The 14,444-nt window shown below is 36.9% G+C and overlaps 1 protein-coding gene across 2 annotated transcripts in view; it reads right to left on the bottom strand.

Moving 5' to 3' along the window:
* Positions 1 to 14,444, bottom strand: part of COL21A1 (collagen type XXI alpha 1 chain) — a 125,497-nt gene that overhangs the window by 50,659 nt on the left and 60,394 nt on the right. For both annotated transcript variants that reach the window (XM_036249009.1, XM_036249010.1), the window contains 4 exons: positions 5,433 to 5,486; positions 4,687 to 4,738; positions 4,023 to 4,078; positions 3,847 to 3,900 (listed from right to left, as the gene is read on the bottom strand). In XM_036249009.1, the coding sequence (XP_036104902.1) occupies positions 3,847 to 3,900; positions 4,023 to 4,078; positions 4,687 to 4,738; positions 5,433 to 5,486 (216 nt within the window). The remainder of the gene's footprint in view (positions 1 to 3,846; positions 3,901 to 4,022; positions 4,079 to 4,686; positions 4,739 to 5,432; positions 5,487 to 14,444) is intronic.

The following is a 14,444-nucleotide window of genomic DNA, read 5'->3' on the forward strand; positions in this document are numbered from 1 at the left end:
ATCCAAATATATTAAGAACTTTTACAACTAATTAGTAAGACAAACACCCCCAAAATATTCAAATGATCAAACGTTTGAATAGACTCTTCACAACAGAAGATACACAAATGGCCAACAAGGCCATAAAAAGATGTCAACACCATCAGTCATCAGTGAAATGAAAACTAATGATGTACCATTACCTATCAACTAAAATGACTAAAATATAAAAAGGGTGATAATACTAAGTACTGGCAGGATTTGGAAAAACTGGAATTTCTATGCATTTCTGACAGAAATAGAAAAATATGCAACTGCTTGGAAAATAGTTAGGTAGTTTGTTAAGAAGTAAATATACACTCATCATACAACCCAGCATTCTAGGTTATCAACCCAAGAAAAATTAAAACATATCCAATTCAGATGTCTATAAGAATATTCATGTCAACATAATTCATAACTATCAAATACAAGTCAAATGTTCATCAATTGATAAATGAAAAGAATAACTGTCATGTATCCATATGAGTAAATATTGCATGATCACATTTCGTTGAAAGTGTAACAGTTGTATAAATAGTGACAGAAAGCAGAGCAGCAGTTGCCTAGGGCCACGGGGTAGAATTAGTCATTAACTGCCAAGGAGAATAAGAGAACACTTTGGGGTTACAGAAATTCTAAAACTTGAATTTGGTGGGAGATGCACAAAATGAGTGAATTTTATTTATACATAAACTGTACTTTCATAAAGCTATAAAATGATACTATTTACAATAGTATCCACAATGTTAAATACTTGGGGAAAGTAACAAAATATATGCTACACCGTTATAAAGGAGATTGTTTAAAATTTTAGACATTTACTAGGACCTTAATAAATTAAAGATATGCCATGAAAAAAATAAACACCAACACATACATATGCCTACATACACAGCTATTTCCACTTTCTTAATCACGTGATCAAATTTATTATTACCAATAGGGCAGATATTATGTGCCTACTAATGGAATGTAATAGAAAGCATAAAACATCACCTATATTGTATTTTTCAAAATGTTTACCCTGAATTCAATCATAAAGAAACAATCAGAAAATTTCTTTAATATGGATACAATAAAAAGGGTCACTCTTATTTATTTATCATTATTTTAATTCTCAGCAGAGGATATATTTTCATTTATCTTCATATAGATGGGAGGAAGGGAGAAGGAGAGAAACATTGATATGAGAGGGACACATCGACTGGTGGCCTCCTGCACGACCTCAACCAGGGCCAGGGACAAACCGAGGTACTTGCCCTTGACTGGAATCAAACCCGTGACTCATTGGTCCATGGGCCAAAGCTCTAACTGCTGAGTCAAACCAGCCAAGGCTAAAAAGGGTCCCTTTTAAATTAAAAAAGTAAAGAGTCATACCATCTGTGATAGTCAATTTTGTGTCAACAAAATAAGATTATGTGTTAATTTTATGGGACTAGGCCACAGTGCTCAGATATTTGGTCAAATACCAGTCTAGATAGTGCTCTGAAGGAGTTTTTAAAGATGTAACTAATGTCTAAATCAGTAAACTTTGAGTAAAATAGGTTATCCTCCATAATGTGGGTGGAATTTATCCAATAGGTTGAAGGAAAAATGATGGAGACATCCTTGAGGCAGAAAGAATCCTGTCTTCAGATAACCTTTGGACTGAATCTGTAACATCAACCCTTCTCTGGATCTCCTGCCTGCCAGGCTGCCCTGAATATTTTGGACTTACCAGCCTCCACAATACATTAAAATGAAACAATCAATCTCAATGTCTTTGTGTCTGTCTCTCTCCATCTGTATCTATCTATCTATCTATCTATCTATCTATCTATCTATCTATCTATCTATATGTGTACACACACACACACACACAAATACACACACAACCTATCGTTTCTTGAAAAACTCTGGCTTGTTTCTCTGGAAAACTCTGACTAATAGACACTAGAAAAAAAAAATATATATATATATACACACACACACACACACACAAATCTTGATTGTATCCAGGTAAAAAGAAAATAACTATTTGGGACATTTTGGGGAAAACTGGAAAAATTTGCATATGGGCTCAGTATTAGAAAATACTGTATTGATATTAAATTTTTTGGTGTCAATGGAATTTAAAGACTTCTGAGAAGATACATGATTAAATATTTAGGAGAGAAATGTAGAGTGTCCATGATTTACTTCTCAGTGGTTAAAGTATATTATAGAAATAAATATTCATATATTTATGTAATTCAACTATCTGTAGGAAACTTTTCTAAAAAAAATTGTGGGCAGGTGGTGATAATAGATTTTAAAAAGGTCAGAGAAAAATTAGGTATGATTCAATATCCAAAGATTCCCCCCAAAATATATGAATTGTAAAATATTCAGTCAAAGTAATATCACTCAGTGCTAAAAAGAAATGAGCTATCAAGTCATGAAAAGACATGGAGGACCCTTAAATGCATATTACTAAGTGAAAGAGACCAATCTAAAAAGGCTACATACAGTGTGATTCCAACTATGTGGCATTCTAGAAAAGGCACAAATACAGAGACAGAAAAAGATCAGCTATTCCAGGAGTTGATGGGAGGGAAGGATAAACAGGCAGAGCTCAGAGGATTTTTATGGCAGTAAAACCATTATGGATGATACTATAGAATATCAAAAGTGAACCTTAATATAAACTTTTGGCTTTGCGTGATAAATATGTGTCAGAGTAGGTTCATCAATCGTATCAAATGTAGCACTCTGATGTGAGAAGGTGATGGCGGGGGAGGGGGTGTGTATTTAGAAACTGCCCTAAAAAAAAGTGTGTGTTTTTTGTTTGTTTGTTTGTTTGTTTGTTTTTGTAACAAATAGGATTTTTTAAAATCACAAATTATTCCAGTAAAACAATTACAAACAAATGAGAAAGAATAATCGTAATTGTTTTTAGGAGGTCCATACTAGTTAGAAAATGGGAGACAAAACCAAGGTTAAATATGAAGGGTGGCATGAACTTAAGAGTAAATTGACCTCAAAATGTTAAACACAGTTCTATGTTCCAGCAGCTCCACTACTGGTAATGTACCCAGGAGAAATGAAACCACACATCCTCACAAACACTTGTACTCAAATATTCATAACAGCACTATGTATAATAGCCAAATAATATAAATAGCTCAAATGTCCATCAATTAATGGATAAATAAATAAATAGTGACATATTCATACAATGAAACATTATCAGCAATAAAAAGGAATAAAGTACTGATACGGGCCAAGACATAGATGAACCTGGAAAACATTACGGTAAGTGAAAGAGATAAGGCATGAAAGACCACATATTGTATGATTCTTTTTATGTTCAGAGTAGGCAAACAGAGACAGAAAGGAGATCAGAGGTTGCAGAAGATGGAAATGGAGGACTAATGGCTTGGGTAGAAATAGGGAGTGACTGCGATGGGTATAGGGTTTCTTTACAAGGTGATAAAAATGTTTTAAAATTAGATTCTAGTGAAGTTTACATAACTCGGTAAATATACTAAAAACCATTCTATTGTACTGAAACCTTAATCCGTTAGGAAACAGAGCTAAGAAGTTATGCCTCTAAGAAACAAACAAACCCATCTGAATGGCTTTTCAAAGACATCAAGATTTTAATATCCTGAAATATTATTTCTCACACATAAGAATTCACAGCAAACTCAAAAAAAATTTAGTATCATTTTTAAATGACAGTAAAACAACTTTTAGCTCACTAATTGTACACCAATGTTATATGTAAAGAAGTCTAATACTGGTATATTTTTCTAATGTTCATACATAAATTACAGAAATCTTTTTTGTTGTTTTTGTAAATACCTTGTAACCAGGACTACCCATTAATCCATCCTTTCCATGTCGTCCTGGTTCTCCCTGAAAAAGAAATACATATATTTTAATATATTTTTGCAATAATTTAAAATATATATATACTGCAAGATAATTTCTATGCAAAGCAAAGCAAAACATGCAAGAACTTTTTCCGTCAAACTCACAGCACGTCCAGGAAGGCCAGGGAAACCAGCGTTGCCCTTTTCGCCTTTTGCACCCTGAATTTAAAAAGAACACTTAATAAAACAACCCTTACAATAATCTTTTAAACTTCCAATTCTAACTTAAGAAACTACATCGACCTCATTATGTAGCGACAGAATTCATGGAACTAGAGCTTCCGTTTGGCTCTGCAATTTATTGGCAGAGGATTATTTTACCAGGCCAGTGGATAGAACATAAGACATTGAAACTGTGGATGGATGCAGAACGATTACAAGCATCGAAATGCAGAAGCCACACCATGGAAAAAGTAAAATGGCAATGAGAATTTTAAATGTAAGAGGACATGATCTTCCTTCAAGGTGAAGAAACAGGAAGGCCCATAAATCAATTCTCAGTGGACATGCTGTGAAACAGCTACCACTTCCAAGGAGTTTCTCCCTGTAATTATTTTAAAGTTCAAAATGATCAATAAGACAACGTATTTTTACAGAATACCATGCATAACAGTCACCAGTTATTTTTTCATTGTTTTTAATAAATCCCCCCAGATATGTGAATAAAACTAATTGCTCTAACAGTAGGCTGGGACTAAAATTTAAGTGTTCTATTTCCTTTATATTACAAGTTTATTTGGATATTTTGTTTTGTGATCCATACTTCCCTTTTTGCCATAAAATCCAGGTGATCCTTTATCTCCTTTGGGGCCCATTTCACCCTAGAAGACAAAATACAAATATTGAATTTTGGAGCTATATGAATATTTTCCTCAGAGATTAAAGAAAAAAAATAAACAATAATTTAATATGCCAACATCAAAATAAAATATTTTAAACTGTGGTTACAAAAGTCCTATTTTCCAGGCTTTATAAAGAAAAACAAGGAGCCCAGCCGGTGTGGCTCAGTGGGTGAGCATCGACCCATGCATGCACCAAGAGATCGCTGGTTCAATACCGGTCAGGGCACATGCCCAGGTTGAGGGCCAAATCCCCAGTGAGGGCATGCAGGAAGCAGCCAATGAATATTCTCTCTCATCGATGTTTCTCTCTCTCTCTCCCTCTCCCTTCCTTTCTCTCTAGAATCAATAAAGGAAAATAAAAAAAGAATGTGCTTTAAAAAAGGAAAAATAAGAACAGCTGATACTATAACAGGGTCTATAATATTGGACTTAAAGTTAAGAGAATTTCTATGTAGTAAAACTTGCTCATCAATTTTTAAATACTTTAATATTTATGACTGGAAATGTTAAAGAAATTTTAAAAAGTTTTGTGTGAACTATGATATTAATCTTAAACTAACCATGTACTTTAACATACTTTAATATATATATGGGCATTTATTTATAATACAAAGTTTGAAATTTGAAATAATATATGGCATTGCTGAATTTAAAAAGACCAGATTTCTTCAACCTTTGATCCTGGCATTCCATGAAGCCCAGGAAAACCAGGAAGTCCACGGTCACCCTGAAAATAAAACTGAAATTAATGAAAGAAAACACATTTCAACCTAAAAAGTATCATCATATATTTTTCAACCTTACCCTTTTCAAAATCCATTTAAAATAAATCTGTGAACCTTTAAATGCATATGGACATTAAAACCCTATCTCTCTGAAAGATTAATGTTCATTTATCAGAATTTCATTTATGTTCAGAGAAGGAAAGCATTTGGGAGCTGATGGGAATCTCATCAGCAGTCCCAATCACTCACTCAAGTTCCATCCACACTTCACATAAACAACCTTCCCTCAGCTCCCTCTAAGTATATGAGTAACTTAACTGTGTAGAAGGCCCTCAGTAGGACAGACACAGAGACAGGAAGAAACCCTGGGAATGGAATTGAGGTGGTTTGTGCAGGGATTGCCAAAACTGAGGATTTGGTCTACACAGGAATCATGGGCTACAAGTTTGTCTATAGGTTGCCCTGGTAACTCATCACTCAACACGGAAGAACACAGCCAAAGTAGTGTCTATCAGGGCTTTGTCTCTCTGAGGGTATTAATGACAGCTTTTGCAAGTCTTCCTCTCCATGACTTCTGTCTGTTTCTTCTAACATTTTTTTGTTCATCTTTAGCTTTCCTATATTTGGTGGTTCCTGGTTGTCAGCTCATATGGAAGCAGATGATAAGCTCTTGGCAAATACTGTTCATTGACTGAGCTTCACTACAGTATGATCTGGTTGGGTCATTTCACTGGACAGCACTGCATGTCAATGGATTCTTCATAGGATGATCTTCTATGCCATTGGCATACAGGACTGGCTGACAGCATTCTGGAAGCCAGGTAGGGGGAGAAAAGTAGGGCTCAGCATGGATAAATATTCTCTAAATCCCATTGTTTAGTACAACTCCACCTTTTCTTCCTAGTCTAGAGACCCTCAGTTTCATCTTCTCCAGGTATTACATTTTGTGTTTCTGCCAGGGTGAAAGAAGGGACATTCACTTGGCTATACAGAATTGAGGAACAGACAGAGGGATTTCATGGTTCTTAAAGGGACAATCAACCATGCTCCGATTTTTAGTTCTACCTTAAATTTACCACCATTTTTAGGAATACTTGATATTATAATTTCCTGAGCCTTTGGGGTGTCTATGCACATGTGTGTGTGAATGTGACTGTGTTTGTATATATAAAGAGGCTCTCTTCTCTCTCATATATATCATATGAATTCTAATTTTAGGATTCATTTTCCTTGGATCTTTTCAGCTTCCAAAAAATATAGAGCTGTCATTGCCTCTTTCATTCTGTGTGTCATGTTAGGTTTCATTATTGTGTCATTGTTCTTTTAATGAGAGTTTAAAGTAGAGAAAAAAGTTAATGTGTGTGCCCAACCCTTCATCATCAAGAAGCCCTAGTGACTTACTGATGCTTCAACAACCAGGGTACCTTGTCCACCAGAAAGGTGGGTTCACAACTGTCCACTATCATAGAAAACAGCAGGACAGACACAGAGAAAAGATACCAATTGAGAAAGTACACACAGAGGGTACAACCACTACCTGTCCCTGTGGATACTTTCCAGTGGGAGACTTTCAACCTCTTAGATAGGGTTACTGTGACCTCTTTTGTAGGGGCCCTAGTATCCATGACCTGCTCTATATTATGCTGAACCAATTTAATTCCTGATCCACTCTGGTTGAATGCAGGAAAATCAGGGAATGTACGTATCTGACTAGACAAATAAACTATCGGCCTTCTTAGTTTAAGAAAAACTTTTATTTTAACACCGATATATTACATACACAGAACTATTCCTTGATTATTTTTTGTCACTAGTAAAAGAATCACAGCCATTAAGAGAGAAATTTTCACAGAATCAAACCAGAAATCCAGGAACTCCCTGATCTTCTCCCATAACAACTGATGGAAAATAAGACACAAAAATTACCATATTTTAGATATATCTGTATTATATTTGGGTCCTTTGAGATATAAGTCTATCTGGTATAAAAGGTATTTTAGACTAATGGTTATATCCTAAAATCTGTCAATAAAAAAAAAAAAAAAGTGGTTCTTTGGAAAGTAACCTCACGGGGTGATCTGATCATAAACTTCTAATGAGGCACATCATGGTGAGTGGTCATGCCCCAGATATACAACATCTTTGCTAAAAGGTTACCTTTACCTTAATTAAGCAAGACTTGTCCATTATTTCTGTGCATCTGGTTAACAGAGCTTCGAAATAAACTGTGACCACCCTCAAGAGAGTGCATACTCTTATCAACTAAACTTTCCTGTACTCCAGTCCCCACCTTTCTTTCTCCCACTTCCATGTAATCTTCCTTGTTCCGTTCTTAATTTCAAATGCATAAAAGAAGCTACAAAACTGTTACATTAGGGATCTTGTTCCCTGGCGTATGTCATCAGTCTGGCCCAAATAAACTGTTAGAAAAATTAGCTACAAGTTTGGATGTTTCTTAGATGACAAATATAGCCACCCTTTACCACCACAAAACAGGTTTTTATGTGGGCACATAGCTGCCCAACTAAAGACTATATTTCCCAGTCTCCTTTGCAGTAAGTCATAGCCATGTGACTAAATTCTTGCTATCAGAATGTGTATAGCACTATGGTATGCAAATTTCATGTCACTGATTAAAAGGAAAGCTATTGCTATGACTTCTCTTTCATTTTTCCCATCAGATTAGAATGCAGATATGATAGTGAATAGTGCTATAGCCTTGACTATGTAGAAGAAAACATTGTAATGGGGATTTAAAAAAAAAAAAAGAAAATAGCCCTGGCTGGTTTGGCTCAGCGGTTAGAGCATCGGCCTGCGGTCCAGAGAGACCAGGGTTCGGTTCCCGCTAAGGGCACGTACCTCGGTTGCAGTTTGTCCCTGGCCCTGGTTGGTCGTGCGGGTGGCAGCCACTCGATTTGTCCCTTTCACATCGATATTTCTCTCTTTCTCTCTCTTCCTCTCTCCCTCCCACTCTACCTGAACAAAAAATGTCCTCAGGTGAGGATAAAAAAAAAAAAGAGAAAATAACACAAGCCCCTGAATAAACTTTGAAATAGCAAATTACATGAAAAAAACATCTTTCACATTTATGCTATTGCATTTTGAAGTTTTTGGGGTCAATTTGTTTTCAATATAAACAGGAATAGTCTTTTTACAGTTTGTAATAAATGTCCTTCTGAAGAGTAATAGTTTACCTTTAACTACCTTCATTTTCCACCAGAGATTAAAAATAATCTGGAGTGTGTGTGTGTGTGTGTGTGTGTGTGTGTGTGTCAGAGAGAGAGAATACTCACTAAAAGCCCATGAGTTCTAGAGTTTGTCAACGGTAAGAAATATTTTCATGAGTTATTTGAGCCAAACTGACAATGAACTTGGAAGCGAAATCTCAAATGCTCCAGAAAGTGACAATTTTGCAGTTTCTTTTGTACATTTGGAATGCAGGAGAAAAAATAAGGAAGACTGCATAAAGGTGGGAGAAAGCAAGGTACAAGACAGTTAAAAAAATTAGTGCTCCCTGGTTAAGCCTCCCAGGGGTCTAAAAAAGAAGACTACTGTGGCATTTCAAGGGTAGGCTATCTAGATGCACAAGAACAATGGGCAGGCCTTGCTTAAGGCAAAGATAAACCTTTTTTTATAGGCCTGGGGCTCCCACCACAACCTACCCAGTTAGGAATTTGTGATCAGATCGCCCTACGAGGTTATTTTGGTCAGATTTATTACAGATTCCCCTTTTTCTTTCTTTTCTTCTTATTCTTTTTAAAAAATCTTTATTGTTGAAAACATTACAGATGTCCTCCTGAATATTGGGACAAAATAATATAAAATATGGACAAAGCTACCCTCATGTGCATAAGCAAGATTTTTAAGTGAAATAAAAAGGCATGGCATCCATATAACATCCAGCAGTTAAGGGGGCTGGGGAGAGAAGCAGGAGCAGAGAAACTTAATGAACAAAATGGCTGGGGAATTTTGAGGCAGTATCTATAAAATATAGAACACAAGAAAGTGTGACCCAAACACATTAGACTCGGCCAAGTTCTGGCCAAGGTTTAAGGGTAATTAGTGCAAATATGGTAAAGTCAAGCCAAAGTTTATCCACAATGGGCATGTAATGTGAAAGACACATGTTCTGTGTTGGCCACTGAGCTTTTGGTTCATCTGTTACTGCAATACAGCTTAGCCCAGGTTAATTAATGCAAAAATATGCTATAGTAGAAAGAATACTTCTAAAACAACAATATTAAAAAATCGCCCTGGCCAGTTTGTCTCAGTGGTTAGAGCATTGGCCCACAGACCAGAGAGTCCTGGGTTCGGTTCCGACTAAGGGCACGTACCTCGGTGGCAGTTTGTCCCCGGCCATGGTTGGGGTCGTGTGGGTGGCAACCACTTGATGTGTCTCTCTCACATCGATGTTTCTCTCTTTCTTTCTCCCTCTCTCCCTCCAGATCTATCTGAAGATGTACTTGGGTGAGGATAAAAAATTTTTTTTTAAAATGTATATATATATATATATATATATATATATATCACTATTTATGGGGTTAGGTAGTGAGCAGTGAAAATAGATATTGGAGGCTGGAAAAGATGTTTATTCATGTAATGTAGTGGTGAATATTTTACTTAAAGTTTTCTTGCAATAACTTGCAAAGGCAAATAATGTACTAAATGAACTTGTAGCTAGAGGTAAAGAGAAAACAAAATGTTGATATCATGAATTGATTGGTATTGGCTATATCTGACAAGGTTCTATAAAAGAGATGAACTCAGAAAAGAATTGGCCAGTTAGCAGGTAGTAATTTAAAGACATAACCACGGCCAAAAATATTGGGATTGGAAGATGCAACTATTTCCTCATCTCTAACAGATAAATAATGAAACTGCAGAGGACATGAAAAGAAGTTCAATTAAAACTCAGCCTCTGGAGAAGATCGAAAAATGGCGGCGGAGTGAAAGGAGCGACACAGACCGTCTCCCAGAACCAAACTGGAATTACAACTAGAACACAGACAAATCGACGGGAAAAAGCAACAGAAAAACAGCTTGCGAGGACCATGTAACGAGGGACACTGACTCCATCCCGGTAGGCTTGCGAATGGCGCGAGACAGGGCTGGGAGCCGGCAGCTCAGCAGCGGCCTCAGCTGGGAGCGGCGCCCTCGGGGTACACTCCCCGGCGGCCCCACATCGCAGCCGGGACAGAGGCTAAAACAGCCACAGCCACTCACCTTGGGCTCCGGCAGAGGGAGGGCGGACTGGACTGGAACTGTGTCGGGACACTCGGGATCTGAAGGGCGCTCAGAGCTTTGGTTGAGTGCAGCCACCCAGGACGGTGACCACATTGCTCCTTCCCAGGGCTCTGAGGAGAGGCAGCAGCCCCTCCCTCGGAGATCCAACCCCACCCTGTGGGCCATTGAAGTGTTAATTGAGGCTCACTAACAACCAGCATCTGCCCTACCCTCGTGAAAGCTCCTTGTGCTGAGCACCTGAGGGAGTTTTTCAATCAACTGACAACCCAAAACTCTTCAAGTAACCTGGACTGCTAGCCTCAGGCAAAAAGCTAGAGGATAACAGTACCTTTCCTGGGATGGCAACTTTAACCAGGAAAGTAAGACTTAACACTGGTGTGTAACGTGGGTCCTCCCTCGCTCATCTAAACATAAGAGAGGGAGCCACAAACAGCAGAACACCAACACCCTCAGGGAAAACTTGACAGGCTCCAAAGCCCACAGTGATAGCCAAAATGGTGAAACACAGAAACAGAAGCCAAATGAAAGAGCAAGAGATCTCCACTAAAAATGAGACCAATGTGGAGCAATTAGGCATGTTAACAGAGCTAGAATTCAGAGCCATGATCTTGAGGAAGCTGAACAGCATGAGTAAGGACATAGAGACACTGAAAATAAGCCAACTGGAAATTAAAAACCATCAAGAAGAGATAAAAAAATGACATATCAGAAATGAAAAACACATTGGAAGGTTTAAAAAGAACAGTAGAGGAAGCTGAGGACCTGATCAGTGAATTAGAAGACAGGGTAGAAAAAATCAACCAATCAGAAAAACAAAAGGAAAAAACAATTAAAAAACAGGAAGACAGCTTAAGAGAACTGTGGGACAACTGGAAACGTAATAATATTCGCATCATAGGAGTCCCCGAAGAAGAAGAAAATGAGCAAGGGATAGAGAATATATTCAAAAAAATAGTGACAGAAAACTTCCCTAATTTGGTGAAGGAAAAAGGCATTCAAGTTCAAGAAGCACAGAGAGTCCCAAGTAAGAAGAACCCAAACAGGCCCACACCAAGACACATAGTAATTAAAATGCCACAAATTAAAGACAAAGAGAGAATCCTAAAAGCAGCAAGAGATAAGCAACAGGTTACCTACAAAGGAAACCCCATAAGGCTCTCAGCTGACTTCTCACAAGAAACACTACAGGCCAGAAGAGAATGGCATGAAGTAATCAAAGTCATGAAAAACAAAAATCTGAATCCAAGACTACTCTACCCAGCTAGGCTATCATTCAAAATAGAAAGTCAAATAAAGAGCTTCCCAGACAAAAAAAAGGCTACGGGAAAACATTAGCACCAAACCAGCACTGCAAGAAATGTTAAAAGGACTGCTGTAATTAGCAGTAGAAATGGGAAGAAAAATGGAACCACACTAAACAAAAATGGCAATAAATAAATACATATCAATAATCACCTTAAATGTAAATGGATTGAATGCTCCCATAAAAAGACAGAGTAGTTGATTGGATAAGAAAGCATGACTCATCTATATGTTGTTTACAAGAGACCCACCTCCCAACAAAAGACTCACATAGATAGAAAGTAAAGGGATGGAGAAAAATCTTCCAAGCAAACAGAAAGGAAAAAAAAGCTGGGGTAGCAATTCTCATATCTGATAAAATAGATTTCAAAACGAAGACCATAGCTAGAGACAAAGAAGGCCACTACATAATATTGAAAGGATCTATCCAACAAGAAGATATAACCTTGATAAACATATATGCACCCAATATAGGAGCACCAAAATATATTAAAAATCTTCTGGAGGACTTCCAAGGAGAAATCGATAACAATACAATCATAGCAGGGGACTTCAACACCCCGTTGACAGCACTGGATAGATCCACTAGGCAAAAAATTAGCAAGGAAACAGAGACTCTAAATGAAGCACTAGACCAAATGGATTTAATAGATATCTACAGAGAATTACACCCCAAAACTACAGAATACACATTCTTCTCAAGTGCACATGGGACATTCTCAAACATAGACCACATGATAGGACACAAACTAAATCTCTACAAGATCAAGAAGATTGAAATCATATCAAGCATCTTCTCAGATCACAATGGCATGAAACTAGAAATCAATTGCAACAAGAACATGCAAAGACATTTCAACACATGGAGGCTAAATAGCATGTTATTAAACAATGAATGGGTCACCGAGGAGATCAAGGAAGAAATTAAAAACTTCCTGGAAACCAATGAAAATGAACACACAATAACACAACATCTATGGGATGCAATGAAAGCAGTTCTGAGAGGGAAGTTCATAGCACTACAGGCCTACCTCAAAAAAACAAGAAAAATTTCTAATTGACTGTCTAACCTCACAACTTAAAGAATTAGAAAGCAAACAAAAAGAAAACCCCAGAGCAAGTAGAAGGAAGGAAAGAGTAAAGATCAGAGCAGGAATAAATGACATAGACACCAAAAAAAACAATTCAAAGGATCAATGAAACAAAGAGCTGGTTTTTTGAAAAAATAAACAAGATTGATGGACCCTTAGCTAGACTCACCAAGAAACAAAGAGAGAGAACCCAAATACACAAAATCAGAAATGAAAGAGGAGAAGTAACAACCAAAACCACAGAAACACAAAAGATCGTTAACAACTACTATGAACAACCATATGGCAACAAATTCGACAATCTAAACGAAATGGACAAATTTCTAGAAACACACAGACTCCGAAAACGACCCGGAAGAGATAGAAAACTTGAACAGACCAATAACAACTAAGGAAATTGAAGAGGTAATCAAGACTCTCCAAGCAAACAAAAGCCCAGGCCCAGATGGCTTCACGGGGGAGTTTTACCGAACATTAAAAAAAAAACTAACACCCATTCTCCTCAAACTATTTCAAAAAATTCAAGAAGAAGGAAGACTTCCAAACATGTTCTATGAGGCCAGCATAATTCTAATTCCAAAACCAGAAAAAGACACTACGAAGAAAGAAAACTACAGGCCAATATCCTTGATGAACATAGACACCAAAATCCTGAACAAAATATTAACAAATTGGATCCAGAAATACATCAAAAAAATTATTCACCATGACCAAGTGGGATTCATTCCAGGGATGCAAGGCTGGTACAATATTCGCAAATCAATAAACGTGATACACCACATAAACAAAATGAAGAATAAAAACCACATGATCATATCAATAGATGCTGAAAAAGCATTTGACAAAATCCAGCATCCATTTCTAAAAAAACGCTCAGCAATGTGGGAATAGAGGGATCATATCTCAACATAATAAAGGCCATATATGAAAGACCTACAGTCAACATCATACTCAATGGACAGAAACTAAAAACATTTCCATTAAGAACAGGAACAAGACAGGGATGTCCACTTTCGCCACTCTTATTTAACATTGTACTGGAAGTCTTAGCCACAGAAATCAGACATGAAGAAAAAATAAAAGGGATCCAAATTGGAAAGGATGAAGTGAAACTATCATTATTTGCAGATGACATGATATTATACATAGAAAACCCTAAAGACTTCATCAAAAATCTACTAGACTTAATAAACGAATTTGGAAAAGTAGCAGGATACAAAATTAACGTCAAGAAATCGACGGCATTCTTGTACACCGATGATGAACTCACAGAAAGAGAAACTGAAAAAAAAATCCCATTTACCATCGGGCCAAAAAAATTAC

This window comes from Molossus molossus, unplaced genomic scaffold (genome assembly GCF_014108415.1).
Source record: "Molossus molossus isolate mMolMol1 unplaced genomic scaffold, mMolMol1.p scaffold_m16_p_8, whole genome shotgun sequence".
Classification (NCBI taxonomy): Eukaryota; Metazoa; Chordata; class Mammalia; order Chiroptera; family Molossidae; genus Molossus; species Molossus molossus.